Source organism: Salmo salar, chromosome ssa15 (assembly GCF_905237065.1).
Source record: "Salmo salar chromosome ssa15, Ssal_v3.1, whole genome shotgun sequence".
Lineage (NCBI taxonomy): Eukaryota > Metazoa > Chordata > Actinopteri > Salmoniformes > Salmonidae > Salmo > Salmo salar.
Window position 1 is genome coordinate 97,559,124 of NC_059456.1, and position 15,338 is coordinate 97,574,461.

Genomic DNA, 15,338 nt, shown 5'->3' on the forward strand with positions numbered 1-15,338 from the left:
AGAATAAAAACCTAGAATTACAAATGTACAGTTCAATATTGTGTGTGTGTGTGTGTGTGTGTGTGTGTGTGTGTGTGTGTGTGTGTGTGTGTGTGTGTGTGTGTGTGTGTGTGTGTGTGTGTGTGTGTGTGTGTGTGTGTATATATATGTTATGGTGTGGAGTCTGTGCAGATGATCAGTCCAGTTTAAGTGTTCAGCAGTCTGATGGCTTGTGGCTGGCTGGGCAGCGCAGATAGAAATTGTCCATGAGCCAGGTGGTCTTAGACCCGATGCTCCGATATATCTACCCGACGGTAAGAGAGTGAACAATCCATGGCTGGGCTGTGTGGGGACCTTGATGATGTTCTTCCTCAAGCACCGCTTTGAGGAGATGTCCTGTATGGGTGGGAGCACCGCTCCAGGCTGCCCACTGAAGGGCCTTGTGGTCGTGAACAGAGCAGTTTCTCTACCAGGCCATGATGTAGCCAGATGTAGCCAGATTTGGGGGCCTGGCCCGTGCTACCGCACCTCCTTGCCTGTTCAAATATAATATTGAAATAATGATCATTTATTTGACCGAGACGTGCGCCGACAGAAAGACGCATCAATCTCAGATAAAGCATCCAAGCAAGCGAAACAGCGCCCCTCTGTCTCAGTAGGTGTAGACCATGTATCTGATGCTGTCTGGACAGTGAAACAGCACCTCTCTGTCTCAGTAGGTGTAGACCATGTATCTGATTCTGTCTGGACAGTGAAACAGCACCTCTCTGTCTCAGTAGGTGTAGACCATGTATCTGATGCAGTCTGGACAGTGAAACAGCACCTCTCTGTCTCAGTAGGTGTAGACCATGTATCTGATGCAGTCTGGACAGTGAAACAGCGCCCCCTCTGTCTCAGTAGGTGTAGACCATGTATCTGATGCTGTCTGGACAGTGAAACAGCACCTCTCTGTCTCAGTAGGTGTAGACCATGTCTCTGATGCTGTCTGGACAGTGAAACAGCACCTCTCTGTCTCAGGTGTAGACCATGTATCTGATGCAGTCTGGACAGTGAAACAGCACCTCTCTGTCTCAGTAGGTGTAGACCATGTATCTGATGCAGTCTGGACAGTGAAACAGCACCTCTCTGTCTCAGGTGTAGACCATGTATCTGATGCAGTCTGGACAGTGAAACAGCACCTCTCTGTCTCAGTAGGTGTAGACCATGTATCTGATGCAGTCTGGACAGTGAAACAGCGCCTCTCTGTCTCAGTATGTGTAGACCATGTATCTGATGCAGTCTGGACAGTGAAACAGCACCTCTCTGTCTCAGTAGGTGTAGACCATGTATCTGATGCAGTCTGGACAGTGAAACAGCACCTCTCTGTCTCAGTAGGTGTAGACCATGTCTCTGATGCAGTCTGGACAGTGAAACAGCGCCTCTCTGTCTCAGTAGGTGTAGACCATGTATCTGATGCTGTCTGGACAGTGAAACAGCGCCTCTCTGTCTCAGTAGGTGTAGACCATGTATCTGATGCAGTCTGGACAGTGAAACAGCGCCTCTCTGTCTCAGTAGGTGTAGACCATGTATCTGATGCAGTCTGGACAGTGAAACAGCACCTCTCTGTCTCAGTAGGTGTAGACCATGTATCTGATGCAGTCTGGACAGTGAAACAGCACCTCTCTGTCTCAGGTGTAGACCATGTATCTGATGCTGTCTGGACAGTGAAACAGCAACTCTCTGTCTCAGTAGGTGTAGACCATGTATCTGATGCAGTCTGGACAGTGAAACAGCACCTCTCTGTCTCAGTAGGTGTAGACCATGTATCTGATGCAGTCTGGACAGTGAAACAGCGCCCCCTCTGTCTCAGTAGGTGTAGACCATGTATCTGATGCAGTCTGGACAGTGACACAGCGCCTCTCTGTCTCAGTAGGTGTAGACCATGTATCTGATGCAGTCTGGACAGTGAAACAGCACCTCTCTGTCTCAGTAGGTGTAGACCATGTATCTGATGCAGTCTGGACAGCGAAACAGCGCCCCCTCTGTCTCAGTAGGTGTAGACCATGTATCTGATGCAGTCTGGACAGTGAAACAGCACCCCTCTGTCTCAGTAGGTGTAGACCATGTCTCTGATGCAGTCTGGACAGTGAAACAGCACCTCTCTGTCTCAGTAGGTGTAGACCATGTATCTGATGCTGTCTGGACCAAAAGACTATGTAATGTCATACTATTTCTGTCCAGACAGCATCAGAAACATGGGTTACATACAGAGGGGCGCTGTTTCGATGACATAGTTTCAGCAGAGAGGAAGTGGCGAAGCGAGAGGGCTATAATCACTCTTATCTAAATAAAATTATTAAATAATGAAAGAGAAGCAGCCAAGAAATATGACTGTTATCTCACTAATGACCCACTTCTTGGGCCATATACTACCTTAAGTATAGGGTTCACGGTATATACAGTTGAAGTCGGATGTTTACATTCACCTCAGCCAAATACATTGAAAAAATAAAATAAAATCCCTGTTTTAGGTCAGTTAGGATCACCACTTTATTTTATGAATGTGAAATGTCAGAATAATAGTAGAGAGAATTCTTTATTTCAGCTTTTATTTCTTTCATCACATTCCCAGTGGGTCAGAAGTTTACATACTCTCAATGAGTATTTGGTAGCATTGCCTTTAAATTGTTTAACATGGGTCAAACATTTTGGGTAGCCTTCCACAAGCTTCCCACAATAGGTTGGGTGAATTCTGGCCCATTCCTCCTGACAGAGCTGGTGTAACTGAGTCAGGTTTGTAGGCCTCCTTTGCTCGCACAAGCTTTTTCAGTTCTGTCGACAGATTTTCTATGGGATTGAGGTCAGGGCTTTGTGATGGCCACTCCAATACCTTGACTTTGTTGTCCTTAAGCCATTTTGCCACAACTTTGGAAGTATGCTTGGGGTCATTGTCCATTTGGAAGACCCATTTGCGACCAAGCTTTAACTTCCTGACTGATGTCTTGAGATGTTGCTTCAATATATCCACATATTTGTCCTTCCTCATGATGCCATTTATTCTGTGAAGTGCACCAGTCCCTCCTGCAGCAAAGCACCCCCACAACATGATGCTGCCACCCCTGTGCTTCACGATTGGGATGGTGTTCTTCAGCTTGCAAGCGTCCCTCTTTTCCCTAAAAAACATAACGATGGTCATTATGGCCAAACAGTTCTATTTTTGTTTAATCAGACCAGAAGACATTTCTCCAAAAAGTACAATCTTTGTCCCCATGTGCAGTTGCAAACCATAGTCTGGCTTTTTTATGGCGGGTTATGGAGCAGTTGCTTCTTTCTTGCTGAGTGGCCTTTCAGGTTATGTCGATATAGGACTCGTTTTTACTGTGGATATAGATACTTTTGTACCTGTTTACTCCAGCATCTTCACAGGGTCCTTTGCTGTTGTTCTGCGATTGATTTGCACTTTTCGCACCAAAGTACGTTCATCTCTAGGAGACAGAACACGTCTCCTTCCTGAGCAGTATGACGGCTGCGTGGTCCCATGGTGTTTATAGTTGCATACTGTTGTTTGTACAGATGAACGTGCTACCTTTAGGCGTTTGGAAATTGCTCCCAAGAATGAACCAGACTTGTGGAGGTCTACAATTTTTTTTCTGAGGTCTTTGCTGATTTCTTTTAATTTTCCCATGATGTCAAGCAAAGAGGCACTGAGTTTGAAGGTAGGCCTTGAAATACATCCACAGGTACACCTCCAATTGACTCATATGATGTCAATTAGCCTATCAGAAGCTTCTAAAGCCATGACATCATTTTCTGGAATATTCCAAGCTGTTTAAAGGCACAGTCAACTTAGTGTATGTAAACTTCTGACCTACTGGAATTGTGATACAGTGAATTATAAGTGAAATAATCTGTCTGTAAACAATTGTTGGAAAAATTACTTGTGTCATGCACAAAGTAGATGTCCTAAACGACTTGCCAAAACGATAGTTTGTTAACAAGTAATTTGTGGAGTGGTTGAAAAACGAGTTTTAATGACTCCAACATAAGTGTATGTAAACTTTCGACTTCAACTGTACATTGAGTCTTGATATCACTGTGTTGGCTTGCATAGGTGCAAGAAACCAAATATGTTTTGTCCCCCAAATGGCAGGATAGGCCATGGAAGCAATACTGCCTAAGGTGTTGAGGCTAAAATTGGCTATTTTGATCATCTATTTTGATGTTTGTGCATAGAGTTCTGAAAATGTACCACATACATGCAATTGCACCAAAGGGACTGAAAAAAATAACTGTAGTAATCAGCCAGGTAAAACAAAACTATATCTTGTGTTCTGAAACATATTGCAGTATCATTGTTTGAGATGAGTGAATGGTCATCCCCTTACCAGGCACAAACCCTGATAATCAGATAGGTAATCACGGATCACACCATAATCACAGGTAAAATATTCCCCGGGGAGTTCCTTTAACCATTACACAAAGAACCATTACACAAAGAACAAAAATGCGGTGGTGCATACAAGGAAATGATCTGGCACCATCCCTCAAATGAAGTTAGTCAAGTGTCATTCCCTGCAACAAGGAAGAATGATGGTGAATATCTGCTTTATTTCAAATTACCTTAGTCATGTTTGGAGTTAAGGACCTTAATTTTTTACTCAGAAACTTCCCTGTGGAGGTAATTTCAACAGACTATAGCTAGCTCTGGGGGTCTACCCAATGGACCAATTTGACTTGACAAAAGTAAAGTTTGTGACTTGAAATCAGTGCTTTACGGTACAATCCTAAAGCACATATTTAAATTACAATGCACAAGTCTGTTGCATGATGTCAATTTCCCTAAGTCAAATATTGTGAAGCTGCAATCTTTGAAAAAAGGGTTCCAAAAGGATTACTTGGCTGTCCCCACAGCAGAACCCTTTGAATAACTATTTTGGGTTTCAGGTAGAACGCTTCTGGGTTCCATGTAAAACCCTCTGTGGAAAGGGTTTTACATGGAACCTAAAAGGTTTATTTAAAGGGTTCTCCCATGGGGAAAGGCAAAGAACCCTTTAATTAAGGTTCTAGATATTTTAAAAAATATTCCAAGAGTGTGTTCGTGAACACATTACACAGAAGAAATGCAAAGCAAAAAAGAGCGGTGAACTTGTATAAATTGTACTGGTTGTAGGTGCGCCATTACCGAGAAGCTCTGAGTACACAGCAGCTCAAAATAAAGTAATTCATTCATTCTTGTAAGCCCAGACCATAGACCATGCAGGCATAATCATCACAATCATTTAGCTCATGATACTGCAAAAGGGTTCTAGCAGGAAACAAAAGCTGGCTAGAATATAGAGTAAGCACATTAAGTAATATTATCAGTTCATGATCTATTTGGTCAAGGCAAGAAGGAAGAAGGAAGTTGCATACTATTATCATTGGTAGGCCGTATTGTAAATAACAACTTGCCTAGTTCAATAAAAAATAAAATAGCAGATAATAGGGGTGGGGCATTGCAACATTGACTATAAATAGAACTGTTAGAGAGGGCTCTATCTTCAGACGAGTTTACTTCTCAACAAGACTTCACAACAAGAGTTGGTAAAACAAAGGTAAGATTGAATAAAATACATTTGCTGTATGTTTCTGTTGTCTGGTCTGATCATCAGGTTATATGTTCGTTTTTCTGATAACCATGCTAATTCTGATCCATGCATGAATGTGTTATTAATAGGGATGTCAAATGATTCAAACATTGAATTGATTTAATCGCTGCATTTGCTGTGATTAATCGCAATTAATTGTAAATTCAGAATTTGCTCAAATTAAGCTGTATTTTTTCATACAAAAAAATATTACAAGAATATTGACGTCTTGATTTTGTAAGTAACAGTTAGCAAAATGAGATACATTTAGAAAGCACACTTTCGTTAACCTCAATGTCAACTTATTTTTACATTGTATTGTTGTTTTTAGCTGTATAGACTATGTATTGCGGATGTTTTCAGTGCATTTTCAACTCTTTCAGACAATGCGGTTAATCACAATAAAAAAAGTGCAATAAAATTATATAAAGTTAACTCGGGTTAGCTGATTTACTCTGACAGCCCTAGTTTTTAATATGATTATTGTGTGCAAAATGATTTCATGAATTTTTTTGAGAAGTCTCTGTAGTTCTCTCTCACAATTTGAAAAACAGCTAGAAGCTAAATATTTGCTCATTACATTGAAGAGAGCAGCGTGTTTTTTTAATGATGGTAAACTGATAAACCTCCCTTTCTGTTTTCTAGAGATGAAGCTGTTTCCCTCCCTCCTAGAATTGGGGCTGTGCCTGATGTTCATCCAGCCAGCACTGTCTACACAGGAAAGTTTAGGTGGCCCTTTCATTCACAGTTCAATAGAGGAGGCAAAGAGACTCGTAGATGAAGCTTACAAGTACTCCAGAGAAAAGTGAGTAAACCTGACAGTTGATCTCTTCAGATGTAGTCGATCATCTCTGTCTTTGTAAATTGGGTAAAATGGAATGACCAGCACTAGTGTCTTACTCCGTATGCAACTAGCACAATTGTCTCACTCAGTCAAAGAAACACATTTGCACTAGCTTAGTCTTTCTAATTTTTAAATTTGCTTTAATTGTACCTTTTGTATTTCCTTTAGAAAAGAATAGGTTCACCATTTCTAATTCTCATAAGTTCTTATGATTAGTACAATAAATCTGCCTCTGTACAAAGATTTTAATTCAACTGCAGGAGCTTGTTTCTGTTCAAAACTCTGTCATATGCTTGTCCAGTGGTGGAAAAACTACCCAATTGTCATACTTGAGTAAAAAATAAAGATACCTTGACAGAAAATTATGTCACCAAGTAAAATACTACTTGAATAAAAGTCGAAAAGTATTTGGTTTTATATATACTTAAGTATCAAAAGTAAATGTAAATTCTAAAATATAGTTAAGTATTAAAATGATAAATAATTGTAGATTCCTTACATTAAGCAAATCAGATAGCACCATTTTCTTTTCTTTTTTATTTACAGATAGCCAGGGGCACACTCCAACACTCAGACATCATTTAGAAACGAAGCATTTGTGTTTAGTGAGCCAGATCAGGGCAGTAGGGATGACCAGGGATGTTCTCTGTTTAGTGAGACTGCCAGATCAGAGACAGTAGGGATGACCAGGGAATGACCAGGGATGTTCTCTGTTTAGTGAGACTGCCAGATCAGAGACAGTAGGGATGACCAGGGATGTTCTCTGTTTAGTGAGACTGCCAGATCAGAGACAGTAGGGATGACCAGGGAATGACCAGGGATGTTCTCTGTTTAGTGAGACTGCCAGATCAGAGGCAGTAGGGATGACCAGGGATGTTCTCTGTTTAGTGAGACTGCCAGATCAGAGACAGTAGGGATGACCAGGGAATGACCAGGGATGTTCTCTGTTTAGTGAGACTGCCAGATCAGAGGCAGTAGGGATGACCAGGGATGTTCTCTGTTTAGTGAGACTGCCAGATCAGAGACAGTAGGGATGACCAGGGAATGACCAGGGATGTTCTCTGTTTAGTGAGACTGCCAGATCAGAGGCAGTAGGGATGACCAGGGATGTTCTCTGTTTAGTGAGACTGCCAGATCAGGGCAGTAGGGATGACCAGGGAATGAACAGGGATGTTCTCTGTTTAGTGAGACTGCCAGATCAGAGGCAGTAGGGATGACCAGGGATGTTCTCTGTTTAGTGAGACTGCCAGATCAGAGACAGTAGGGATGACCAGGGAATGACCAGGGATGTTCTCTGTTTAGTGAGACTGCCAGATCAGGGCAGTAGGGATGACCAGGGAATGACCAGGGATGTTCTCTGTTTAGTGAGACTGCCAGATCAGAGGCAGTAGGGATGACCAGGGATGTTCTCTGTTTAGTGAGACTGCCAGATCAGAGACAGTAGGGATGACCAGGGAATGACCAGGGATGTTCTCTGTTTAGTGAGACTGCCAGATCAGAGGCAGTAGGGATGACCAGGGATGTTCTCTGTTTAGTGAGACTGCCAGATCAGAGACAGTAGGGATGACCAGGGAATGACCAGGGATGTTCTCTGTTTAGTGAGACTGCCAGATCAGAGGCAGTAGGGATGACCAGGGATGTTCTTTTGATAACTGTGTGAATTGGACCATTTTCCTGTACTGCTAAGCATTCAAAATGTAACAAGTACTTTTGGGTGTCAGGGAAAATGTATGGAGTAAAAAGTACATATTTTCTATTGGATTGAATTTAAGTAAAAGTAAAAGTTATCAAAAATATAAATAGTAAAGATATGTACAGATTTACCAAAAAACAACTTATGGAGTACTTTAAAGTATTTTTACTTAAGTACTTTACACCACTGTGCTTGTCCATATCTTAGGAGTCTGGAGAGAGTGCGTGGACAGTCCACCAGGCCCTCAGATATCCTGCGTCTCCTGAAACAGCCTGCCAGGGACACGCGCTCTGCTGTCCGGTCTGCAGACTACCTGGAGAACACCTTGAGACTGATCCATGAGAAAGTCCACCGCAACCACAGGCTGCACAAACGCTCGCTCAACGCAACAGGTCAGTTGCACACAAATATACATATGCACATACGCACCAACACACATACACTCAGACACATACACTCAGACACACACACATACACCCATCCACACACAAACACATATTTCACATGATTCCTTATCTTTTGTTTCTCAGACCTCCTCACACCACAGGAGTTAAACACCATTGCCCGGGTAACCGGCTGTGCAGCTCGTGTCAGCACACCCTCCTGCCGCACCACACCCAACGTTAACAAGTACCGCACAGCCACCAGCGTCTGCAACAATCTGTAAGAGCACCAGGGCATGGCGGTATAATACTTTGACACAACAATTTGAAAGCCTTGTGCACAGTAGTTGTATAGGGTGGAATATAAAGGGAAGTGCAATCAGTGTAGGTCTGAGGTCTGGCTATGCAGTCATAGGCTGCAGGAGATGTGGCTTTATACAGGTAACTGCCAAAATAAAGGAAACACCAACATAAAGTGTCTTAATAGGGTGTTGGGCCACCATGATCTTCCAGAACAGCTTCAATGCACCTTGGCATATATTTTACAATTGTCTGGAACTCTATTAGAGGGATGTGACACCATTCTTCCACGGGAAATCCCATCATTTGGTGTTTTGTTGATGGTGGTTGAAAATTCTGTCTCAGGCGCCACTTCAGAATCTACCATAAGGGTTCAATTGGGTTGAGATCTGGTGACTGACAGCCATGGCTTTGGTTTACATCGTTTTCATGCTTATCAAACCAGTCAGTGCTCTATGGATGGGGGCATTGTCATCCTATATTGGCATAGCCATGGGTGCCAAAATAATTGCCAAAATAATGGCATGGCCAGCATTTTTATACATGACCCTAAGCATGATGGGATTTTAATTGCTTAATTAACTCAGGAACCACACCTGTGTGGAAGCACCGGCTTTCAATATACTTTGTATCCCTCATTTACTCAAGTGTTTCCGTTATTTTGGCAGTTACCTGTACCTTGAGTTTCTCAAGCGAGGTTTCTCGATTCTTATTTGTATTTTCTTCCTTCTTATTAGGAAGTATCCTCGTCTGGGAGCCTCAAACACCCCCTTCACTCGTTGGCTACCTGCTCAGTATGACGATGGGGTCTCTAGACCCAAAAGCTGGGACCCAAACAGGAGCTTCAACAACTTTGTGCTCCCTCTGGTATGATGACAATAAATAGACATAGTTGCAATAACTGCTACTATTTCACCACAAGTTAGATATAAAGTAACATAACTGCATTTCATTGTTCTCCCTCTGCCCTGCTTCCCTCCCTGTGTGCAGGTAAGGGAGGTCTCTAACCGTATCCTGGCAACCAATGACGCCAGTGTAGAGAGTGATCGCGAGTTCACACACATGGTCACTACTTTTGGCCAGTGGAACGACCATGACCTGACATTCACTCCCTCCTCCCCCAGCATCCGCGCCTTCAGCAACGGCCTGGACTGTGATGAGAGCTGTGAACGCTCCGAACCCTGTTTCCCCATCCAGGTCAGTCACAGCTCTCACATTACATCCCACAGCCTAACACTTACAGCAGGCACCCCTGGATATCTGGCCCTTTTCTATCCATGGTCCATGGATTATTAGTTCTTCTACCTATGTCTTGTCTTTTCCTCCATGACCAGATTCCTCTCAATGACCCACGCTTGCCCACTGGCCCAGACAGCTGCATCCCGGTCTTCCGATCAGCGCCTGTGTGCGGCACAGGAAAGTCTGCTTTCAATTTCGGTGACATGGCCAACAGGAGGGAGCAGATCAATGCCCTGAATGCCTTCCTGGACTTGGGGCAGGTGTACGGCTCTGAGGAGGGGTTGGCGCGTGACCTACGTAATCTCACCAACGATGGAGGCCTGCTGCGTATCAACAACGAGTTCACAGACAACGGACGTGAGTTTCTTCCCTTCACTGACGTGAAGGGGAACATGTGTGCCACCCGCAGGAGAATCACCAACGACACCAACGCCAAGGAGGTGCCCTGCTTCATTGCAGGTTAGCCTTTCAACTCTGTTTGTCCGAAGAGTAGACCAATGCATATTTAAGTTAAAGTCTAAGACAGAATGATGACAAAAAGCGATAGAACTTTGACTAGAGGAATTCTTTGACTTTCCATGTACAATAGTTGTCCGGATACAGAAAGACAATGTATATGATGTTCATCTCAATCACTATTTGCCCTCACCTGTAAGTCTCTGGCCTCACCTGTAAGTCTCTGTCTGCCAGGTGATGTTCGTGTGGATGAGAACATAGCTTTGACATCCATTCACACAATGTTCTTGCGTGAGCACAACCGTCTGGCCGGTGCCCTGCTTCGTCTCAACCCACATTGGGACGGTGAGACACTCTATCAGGAGGCTCGCAAGATCATGGGTGCCTACACCCAGGTACCAGTAACAGACTCATATCACCACCCAGGTATCAGTAACAGACTCATATCACCACCCAGGTATCAGTAACAGACTCATATCACCACCCAGGTATCAGTAACAGACTCATATCACCACCCAGGTATCAGTAACAGACTCATATCACCACCCAGGTATCAGTAACAGACTCATATCACCACCCAGGTATCAGTAACAGACTCATATCACCACCCAGGTATCAGTAACAGACTGATATCACCACCCAGGTACCAGTAACAGACTGATGTCACCACCCAGGTACCAGTAACAGACTGATATCACCACCCAGGTACCAGTAACAGACTGATATCACCACCCAGGTATCAGTAACAGACTGATATCACCACCCAGGTATCAGTAACAGACTGATATCACCACCCAGGTATCAGTAACAGACTCATATCACCACCCAGGTATCAGTAACAGACTCATATCACCACCCAGGTATCAGTAACAGACTCATATCACCACCCAGGTATCAGTAACAGACTGATATCACCACCCAGGTACCAGTAACAGACTGATGTCACCACCCAGGTACCAGTAACAGACTGATATCACCACCCAGGTATCAGTAACAGACTGATATCACCACCCAGGTACCAGTAACAGACTGATATCACCACCCAGGTATCAGTAACAGACTGATATCACCACCCAGGTACCAGTAACAGACTGATATCACCACCCAGGTACCAGTAACAGACTGATATCACGACCCAGGTATCAGTAACAGACTCATATCACCACCCAGGTATCAGTAACAGACTGATATCACCACCCAGGTACCAGTAACAGACTGATATCACCACCCAGGTATCAGTAACAGACTGATATCAACACCCAGGTACCAGTAACAGACTGATAACACCACCCAGGTATCAGTAACAGACTGATATCGCCACCCAGGTACCAGCAACAGACTGATATCACCACCCAGGTACCAGTAACAGACTGATATCACCACCCAGGTACCAGTAACAGACTGATATCACCACCCAGGTACCAGTAACAGACTGATGTCACCACCCAGGTATCAGTAACAGACTGATATCACCACCCAGGTACCAGTAACAGACTGATATCACCACCCAGGTACCAGTAACAGACTGATGTCACCACCCAGGTACCAGTAACAGACTGATATCACCACCCAGGTACCAGTAACAGACTGATATCACCACCCAGGTATCAGTAACAGACTGATATCACCACCCAGGTATCAGTAACAGACTGATATCACCACCCAGGTACCAGTAACAGACTGATATCACCACCCAGGTATCAGTAACAGACTGATATCACCACCCAGGTACCAGTAACAGACTCCCTCCCAGGTGTTTGTGTTCAGGGACTACCTGCCGCACATCGTGGGCCCAGACACCATGGCCCGGCAGCTCGGCCGTTACCCTGGCTACAACGAGATGATTGATCCCAGCATTGCTAACGTGTTTGCGACAGCAGCGTACCGCTTTGCCCACCTGGCCATCCAGCCCACGCTGTCCCGCCTGGACAGCAACAACAAGGAGAATCCCATGTTCCCCAGCGTGCCCCTTTTCAAGGCCTTCTTCACCCCCTGGAGGCTGGTGTTTGAGGGTGAGTGGTGTTGGGTCACATAGGAATGCTTTGCAGACCCCTTTGCCAGTTGTAAACTAATTCACTCTCTGGATTATTAACTAAGCAATAAGGGATGATGGGGTGTGGTATATGGCCAATATACCACGGCTAAGGGATGTTCTTATGCACGATGCAACGCGGAGTGCCTGGATATAGCCCTTAGCCGTGGTATATTGTCCATATACCACAAACCCCCGAAGTGCCTTATTGCTATTATAAACTGGTTACCAACGTCATTAGAGCAGTAAAAATAAATGTTCTGTCATTTCAGTGGTATACGGTCTGATATACCATGGCTGTCAGCCAATCAGCATTCAGGGCTTGAACCACCCAGTTTATAACAGTCTATGAAAGGTAAAAAAAAACATCCTATTCTCTGTCTGTCCTTCTTTAGGTGGTATCGACCCTCTTATCCGTGGTCTGGTAGGTCGCCCTGCTAAGCTGAACACCCAGAACCACATGATGGTGGATGCTCTGAGGGAGAAACTCTTCCAGTTCATAAACCATCTGGCTCTGGACCTGGGCTCCCTCAACATGCAGCGTGGACGTGACCATGGCCTGCCTGGTACACACCTTCCATTTTCCCTCTATACTGTTATACTGATACCACATCTATTCAGTTACACTGATACCACAGATAAACACATCTATACTGTTAGACTGATACCACAGATAAACACATCTATACTGTTAGACCGATACCACAGATAAACACATCTATACTGTTATACTGATACCACAGATAACACATCTATTCAGTTACACTGATACCACAGATAAACACATCTATACTGTTAGACTGATACCACAGATAAACACATCTATACTGTTAGACTGATACCACAGATAAACACATCTATACTGTTAGACCGATACCACAGATAAACACATCTATACTGTTATACTGATACCACAGATAACACATCTATTCAGTTACACTGATACCACAGATAAACACATCTATACCATTAAACTCATATCCAAAATCAATCATCTTTCTAATTCCTCTCGTCTTCCATATACTGTATCTCTATTGGTCAGTTCCAAAATCATTCCTCTCGTCTCCCATGTACTGTATTGGTCAGCTCCATTCACTTATTATTTCCTTTCTCTTCCCAAACCTAGACTACAACGCTTGGCGTAAATTCTGTGGGCTCTCAACACCTAGTAACCTGGGCGAGCTGGCCGTTGTTCTGAACAACACAGACCTGGCCTTCAGACTGCTGCAGCTCTACGGCACCCCAGATAACATTGACGTGTGGATGGGGGGCGTGGCTGAACCCTTCGTACACAGGGGCCGCGTCGGGCCTCTCTTCGCCTGCCTCATCGCCACCCAGTTCCAGAGGATCCGCCAGGGAGACAGGTGTGTGTGTGTGTGAGAGAGAGAGAGAGAGATGCCCACATCTTGGTGGGCATTGACTGACCTGCATCATGTAAGGTATTTGACATAGCACTGCCAGAGTGCAGTTTTTGCTGTTTTTAAAGGTCCAGCGTGTGTTTGTCTGTCATAGTATGTGTCTCATATCGCTTGTTGATCCCCAGGCTTTGGTATGAAAACCCAGGCGTCTTCACCTCGGCACAGAGGAAGGTCCTGAAAAATGTCTCTCTGGCTCAGATCATCTGTGACAACACTGGCATTACAGCCATGTCACGTGACCCCTTCCGCATCCCTGAGGGAGGGAACACACCCATCAAGTGCAACAACATCCAGCAATTAAACCTTAGTGCCTGGAAGGAGAGCGTTTCTACGACCGATCAGAAGCAGCAGGAGTATTCGGACCAGGACAACGAGGTAGTAGATTGAACTACAATATCAGTTAAGGTGTCTTTTAATCCATCCACCCCTCCACCCTCTCTCGCCTCTTCCCTTCTGCCCCTCTCTCCATCTGCCCCTCTCTCCATCCAACCCTCTCTCCAGACATCATCCTATTTTTCTCTATTCCTCTCTAGATCTGATGTGAGCCCCTCCCCCGGACCCCCCCGGGCCCAGCAGCAACATACGCCATCCAGCAGCTCTCCGCCTTCTCTGTCTAGCTGACCGACAACTTCCTCACACCCAACAACGCCATCGTTTTTAGCCAGGTTCTCTACAACAGGCCGAACCGTTACAATACAAAGTCAGGGGTGTTCCTAACCACCAGCACCACATCTGGTGATACCAGTTTTCCTTTAGTTTCTCAGTGTGGACCTGTGACTTAACAATGAGGTGAATTGTGTCAATGGCCTCAATTCAGACAGCTTCTGCACTTCTTGCAGTTGGTCAAGGTCAATTAACTAGTAAGGGTGTTTGCCATTTTAAACAGGATTTTAAAAATATTTTATTTGGAATCTTCTATTTTGTTATGCCTTTGTTATTGTGACCTCTTATGTGTTGCTATGACAATCAATCAAGGAGTACTTCATACATTTGTATGTATTGATTTATGCGAAGACATGTAAAAGACTTGCCTTTATAAAAGCGTTTGGAAACTATAAAGTAATTTTTTTCCAAACACATACAATGGCACTAAACGTGGGACTAATGTCAAGCAGCTAGAAGTTCTAGTGGCACATTTTGGATAATTAGTTTATTATCAACAATCTTAGATTATATTTGTAGCCTATGTTCATGTCAGTTATCATAAGACTTTGCTAATTGTAGATTTTGCGTACCTTCTGAATTTTGTACTGATTTAAATGTTTACTGCTTGTTATGGAGCATTTCGCTAATATTTTATTTTATTGAAACACTGTATTCATGTTTTATTGCATAAATAAGCACTGCATCAGAAAATTAAAATAAAAAGACTTAAGACAGAAAAATGA

General features: G+C 43.9%; 1 protein-coding gene across 1 annotated transcript; it reads left to right on the forward strand.

Moving 5' to 3' along the window:
- The first annotated feature begins 5,310 nt into the window (after positions 1 to 5,310).
- Positions 5,311 to 15,338, forward strand: LOC106572795 (eosinophil peroxidase). The gene is made up of 13 exons (XM_014147274.2): positions 5,311 to 5,552; positions 6,231 to 6,390; positions 8,330 to 8,514; positions 8,653 to 8,785; positions 9,543 to 9,672; positions 9,796 to 10,002; positions 10,140 to 10,503; positions 10,735 to 10,895; positions 12,254 to 12,512; positions 12,928 to 13,098; positions 13,659 to 13,896; positions 14,076 to 14,325; positions 14,484 to 15,338. Exons 2-13 carry the CDS (start codon positions 6,233 to 6,235, stop codon positions 14,487 to 14,489), a joined length of 2,262 nt encoding a protein of 753 aa, XP_014002749.1. The 5' UTR covers positions 5,311 to 5,552; positions 6,231 to 6,232; the 3' UTR covers positions 14,490 to 15,338.